This window comes from Odontesthes bonariensis, chromosome 3 (genome assembly GCF_027942865.1).
Source record: "Odontesthes bonariensis isolate fOdoBon6 chromosome 3, fOdoBon6.hap1, whole genome shotgun sequence".
NCBI lineage: Eukaryota > Metazoa > Chordata > Actinopteri > Atheriniformes > Atherinopsidae > Odontesthes > Odontesthes bonariensis.
The window spans coordinates 24,823,424-24,829,423 of NC_134508.1; the positions used below are offsets into that span (position 1 = coordinate 24,823,424).

Sequence of the window (6,000 nt, forward strand, 5' to 3'; positions counted from 1 at the left end):
AAGATCAGACATGTAGCAGCTGGGATGAGGGGACATGAGAAGGCTCTTCTCTCTAGAGCGCCCCAGACAAAAGAGTTGGGAACCAGTGTGTTACAGAGTGAAGAGAGCACTGTCTTAACAAACATAATCCTAACAGGATACATTGACATAAATGTGTCCTCCATGTGTGATTTGATTGATACATAATGCTGTGACGTGTGTGCTTCATGTCATTCTGTGACTCTTTGCACAGACCTGCGTCTGTGCAGGTGTGTGACAGCTGTGTGTGTTGACACCTCTCTCTGTGAGGCCGTGACGTGAAGTTTTTCTGTCTGAGAGACATTCAGAAGTCTCCCTGTGGTTTTTTTCTATTTTTGTGTTGGCTGTAGAAGCAGGAGTTTTGTGCCAGATGAACTTGATATTTTCCTTGTCACGGTGTGAGGAGTGAAGCTGTTGTGAAGTGGGTCTGCTTTCGTCTTTGAGGTCCACACCGGCTCCCCTGTCTCCTTGTGTTTTGTCAGTATCTCTAACATGGAGTTTTACCCCTTGTGTCCTCTGTGTGGCCCCAAAGTGCACCGAAATCCTACTCAGCACTGTCTTGTTGAATCAAACGATTTCTCCAGCTGTGATTGTTGCAGTTTTGGCATTTTAAACTGCATGCGAAACGAAGGTTGTCAGTTTTTTTCCTTTCATTTGAAAGCATGTCTCCACATCCATTTGCATGCGCGTGAAAGTAGTTTCTAGATGCTGCACAGGTTCTACTTTTTCTCTCTTTCACTTAATTTTTTCAATCCTTTTTAATCTCCTCTTTTCTGATTAACACCATTCTCGCTGCCTCCTTCTATTAAAAAAAAGTGGCACTTATCTCTAGCGTTGCGTTGCCTTGTTTTATCACATTATGTTGGTTGGCATGATTTTAGAGTCAAATAATCTTCCTGTGTACATCTTCTAGCATGACCCTCCTTCTCAGAGCTCTGCCTCATTTGCACATAGAGCAGTCTTCCTCAGCACGTACTCAGCCACCTACCCACCTGCGAGGTCTGCATGCACTGCACGCTCAACTCGACTGTGAAGTGGACAGGCATCTGCATAACCAGGCTTCAATCTTTTTGATCTATTCTTGATCTAATTAAAACATCAACTAAAAACTAAACAGTTAAATGAGCCAACAGCAGACACTTCTCATTTGGGCCTTACAAGCTTTTTTCTGTGTTCCTGCCTACTCACAAGTTTAAAGTTCTTTTCTTGGAGGTATGACAAGTGTTTCTATTAGGCACACGTGCTGTTCTCTTGTAACTTTAAGCTGGTAAAACGACGACTTAAAGCAAACTGGAGAAAAGCTACAAGAAAATAGCACCCTGCGCCCTGCCTGCTAACCATTTACTCACTCTCATCCTATTTTTCTTTTGCTAATGAACTTGTGTCAAAACTATAATTTCCGTCCCCCGTAGTAGTTTCATATCTGCAGTGTAGGGCATTTTAGATGCAGCGCCGCATTTCCACTTCAATAAATAATACATAAAGGCTAAGTAATTGCCTTCAGTCATAGATGGGCCATGTAGATTATACAAAATATTGATTTGAACATTTTCAAGTAGTTCTAAAGGTAATTGCAGTTTAAAACAGATAAATCTGTTAGCTCTTCATGACTTCCCTCTGTTTTATTAATTCCTTCAAGTAGCTGTAGAATCAGTGTTCAGTGAGTGAGCGCCTCCTTTCAGCTCTTCAGAGTGCCATATAACAGGTTTGTGTGTGTGTGGATGTCACACTCGGGCTGTGCTCGTGTGTCTGAGAGGGTTGTGTTGGGAACACGAACTAAAAACCTGGCAGATTCCGTCGGCAGATGATATGTAGAATTTAGTCTGATTTTATTTGTCATTTAGGTGCAGATGATCTGTGTTTCTTGAATTTTGTAAATTCTCAAGTCTCATTCACTCCCGCATACATACTGGTCGGCAAAGGGCCTGAAATCAGTGACTTTAAAGGACCTTCTTGGATCAGCCCTTTTGGATGACACCACAGACCTACTTTAACTTTCTTGTGAAATATGCGTTTCAGATTTGGATGAGAAATAGATGGAACTGTCTTTTTGTCCTCTCAATGTTAGGCTTGATCCAGAACCCAATTAGGTTACATTAGCATACAGACATTAAGCAGGAAAAAAAACCTTAATGCAGGGGTAACAAATTTCTCCAACCAGCATCTCGGCTTGACATGCAATGGGTCCGGTAGAATATTCTTGAAGTCTTAAGAAGGTGCTTAAGTGAAATGAACTGAAGGTATCTAAGTGACAGCCATGATAGGGACCAGTAAAATGGAACTCCGGTGCTTCTTATAGTATCTCATTTAGCATGGAAAACACTCGACCATGCTTTACGACATAAACAAGCTAATTTCGTGCGGACTGGATTCTAATTCCAGCCCGGTTCTCTTTTCCCATCTTCGAATAGATTTCTCCTGCCATCTTTCCTTAACCCCGTCTCCAACGAGGTCAAGGAACCGTGGTTATGAAAAAAATAAAGGAAGTCATTTGTTTAGACCATTTGACCATATCCTATGTTTTAGAGCGCATTCACCTCTGAGACTATTTCCGACCAGCATTCCCTTGCTTCTTCCTCGGAGGTTTCATGAATTGGCTCAAATAAACCGAAGAGTCTCAAGCTCTGTTACCTACAGACAGAGTGGAATTCAGCAAGAAAGCAAACGTGCTGTCTTTTCCTAAATATAACCTATCCTTTATCAAAACTGTACAGCAAAGCTAGTGTAGTTTTTGGGGGTGTAGTTTGAGTAACTGAACAGTTAAATTGAACATTCACCTCAGTGCATCCACATAAAGAGCTCACGCAGTTCTGATGAAGGAGATGAACTCAGTTTTTGGCTGGTAAAACTTTGTGAGCTCACCTTTGTGATTGCAGCTACGTCATAATTTATGTGAAGCCATTAACTGTCGAAGTTAAAAGGAGATGAAGACGGGAGGCGGTCTGAGTTGTTAATGGGGCTGTTTAAGTTCTGATGAGCAGAGAAAAGCTCATAATTCTTCTGTAGCGGAAAAAAGGATTTATTTACTTTGAAGATAATTACATTCTTACATATTGACAGCCTTTTAACTCGCATTGATTGCTGGTTCTTACTGAGAAATTGCACAACTTATGAATGGCTTATGAACAGCTCCTGAGAGAGACGGAGACTGAAAGAGATGCACATCGAACATAAACCACGCAGAGACAATCCATGCTTGTTTTGTCTCCCCAGCAGTGTATCTTTGCATTATTTTGCATCTCTTGTTGTTTGTTCCATTTTGCTCATTTTGTCTCTCAGTTTGGCCTTTTTACATCTCTCATTTGTTTGGTTTTTGACCCAGTTTTGGTTATTTTTGGATCATCTTTCTGTCTTCTGCCTTTTTGTTTTCCTTTTAAAAATGATTCATTTAACATCTAACTGGGGTAGTCGTGCCCCAGCGTGGCACAGTATCTCGTGTCATTTTGCATCTTGTCGTTGGTCATTTATTTCACCTCGGTCTTAATGTTTCTCTTTGGCAATTCTTTGTCAGTTTTCCAGTTGTTTATCATGCCGTGTCCGTCATTTTGTTTTTTATACTGTTGACTTTGGTCTTTGTTGTCTTCTGTTACTTCTGCTTCTAGTTGTGGTTGTTTTGTCTCTTCCTGTGATATAAGTTATACATATTTAATACAACCAGGGCCTTTGTCCCAGTCGACCTTTTTCAGCTGTTTGATGCGAGTGAAGTGGGATGGAGATTCAGCTTTAGCCCTGTGACTTTTTACCGTGTACACTCGGCCTTTATTGATGTGATGATTTAATACACGTTTTTGAACTTGAGCATTAACGCTTTGATATATTGTATGTGTTTAGTAGTTGTCTGTTTGTCTTTAAGGTCATTTTTACGTCAAGGTGTCTCGAGTACGTGTGTGGGTGTGTGTTTTGCTGGAGAGTGTTGCGTTTATGTGTTTCAGCAATGGTACACTGCCACCATGAACCTGCTGGGGACCTGGCTCACTGAACGCATGGATCAGCAGCTCCACGTCTACCAGCTCAAGATCCTCATCAGGATCACAAAGGTCAGAACGTAAAACAGATGTTGCAATTATAAGAGCAATTCATGGCGCGCGCCTCGCTGTGCTGACGTATCGCTGTGCTCCTGCAGAAAAAGTACAGAGACTTCCGCCTGCAGGGGGTCCCGGACTCCACCCTGAACAGCAAGATGTACGATACGGTGCGCAACAGGCTGACTTTGGAGGAAGCCACTGCTTCAGTGAGGGAAGGAGGCATGCAGGGCATCTCCATGAAGGACAGCGATGAGGAAGATGAAGACGACGACTAGAGCCTGTGCAATCCAGCCCGTCCGTCTGTCTGAACCCCCCCCCCCCTCTCTCTCACCCCCCCCATTCACACTTTTGACTTTAGCCTGGTTACCGATGCATGTACCAACTCAGATAGCCACTCTAGGACCTCTTTGTCAGCTCGAAATGCCTATGAAGGAACTATTAACTATTAAAATAGAACTAATAATGAAGAAAATCAAGATAAAAATGTCAAAAAAATATCCATGATTGGCAGTTTAGCTGTGTCATGATAAAGATAGCACCTATATTTGATCTTCATTCATTTCTAAATTCATTTCTATGTGTTACTAAGCAATATGGAGAACCATTTGTTTGACAATGTTGAGTGAGATTAATAGGTGTGTCCCTGTCCAATGCAAACCTATATGGCGCTTCTTTGTCGTATTCTACATTCATTAATGGTACATTGTCGTGATGATGAGTGTGTGGACCCTTTTCTTTGTCTCGTCCGTTTTTAAGTGAATGCCAACTGCTTCAATGTGAAAATGAAAAACCTTTGTATTTGTTTACGGCTGTTAACAGATCCACTGTTGTCTACTCACAGTTATCAACATCGACAGTAAGCCTAGACCTGCATTTTTATCATGTGTCAATGCTATGTGATCTCATCTCAATTACTAATTAGACACGATTCAACGGGAATCTTGGACTTCAGCGAGTGGGTGTTCAGGAGATGCAATTCTCATAGCTCCATTTTGATAACTCGGGAGATTCTATTTTTATTTCAACATTAAAAAAGGCCTTGAAACAGGTTCTATTTTAATTGAGTTGCACTTTTACAGAGAAAAGAGCAAAAATGATTTTTTTTTTTTTATTGAAGAAAAAAAAAAAAAGTTGGTTCGTCTTTGTTCTGTAATTGTGTAGAATGAGATGTCTGGCATTTGTTTGGGTCTCACTGTTGTTTTGTATATATTATATAAATATATATATAAATATAAAATGCTGTACATTGCATTCTGAGCCATTGCTGCATGCCTGTGGGTTCCCACCCTCCCTAAACGCTTTCTGTTTTCTGTGTGAATTAGCTGGTGGATTCATTCTTGCTTTTGCCTTATGAAAGCCAACAGTTGTAATATGCAAGAGCTGTGGCCTCCAAATAAAAATTATTGTACATGTGCATCCTCTGTCATGTTTACCCGCTGCACCTGAGATAATTAGAGACTAACTGAACAACACATAAAGCAGCAGTGGAGAGTAATTACATCTCCCCTTTAGCTACCCCCTCTCTGAATCAGCACAAACATGATACTGTAGACTCATCTTTAGATTCAGTGTGACTTTTGCACTGTGAAGATAATATTGAGCTGTGACAGATGTCCATAAATCAGCTTAGACAGACAGCGAGGCTCTGTAAAATTCCAAAACCGAATCAGTGTTTCCTACAATACCACTGCAGGTGTCATATTACTTTTTAAGCTACATCAGGAGCTGCTGACAGCCAGTTGTAATGGTGTCCAATAACATTTTTTTCTACTTCTTATGTGCAACAGATTTAGCTTCAAAGCAGGATGTGAAGCACTAAAACTTTGCTCCATGTTAACAATGTTTCAAACTGCTTCACAAGGCGGTATCGATTGAGTTAGATAGATAAATCTGACAAATTGTTCACGAGATTACATCAGTAAAAAAGGTGCGTTAAATATATCAGACATTGCCAAAG

General features: G+C 40.9%; 1 protein-coding gene across 10 annotated transcripts in view; it reads left to right on the plus strand.

The window, feature by feature from the left end:
• Positions 1 to 5,457, plus strand: part of LOC142377266 (calcium-dependent secretion activator 1-like) — a 79,342-nt gene extending 73,885 nt beyond the window's left edge. For all 10 annotated transcript variants that reach the window (XM_075461200.1, XM_075461190.1, XM_075461196.1 and 7 more), the window contains 2 exons: positions 3,951 to 4,055; positions 4,142 to 5,457. In XM_075461200.1, the coding sequence (XP_075317315.1) occupies positions 3,951 to 4,055; positions 4,142 to 4,318 (282 nt within the window). In that variant the 3' untranslated portion in view covers positions 4,319 to 5,457. The remainder of the gene's footprint in view (positions 1 to 3,950; positions 4,056 to 4,141) is intronic.
• Positions 5,458 to 6,000: the final 543 nt, after the last annotated feature.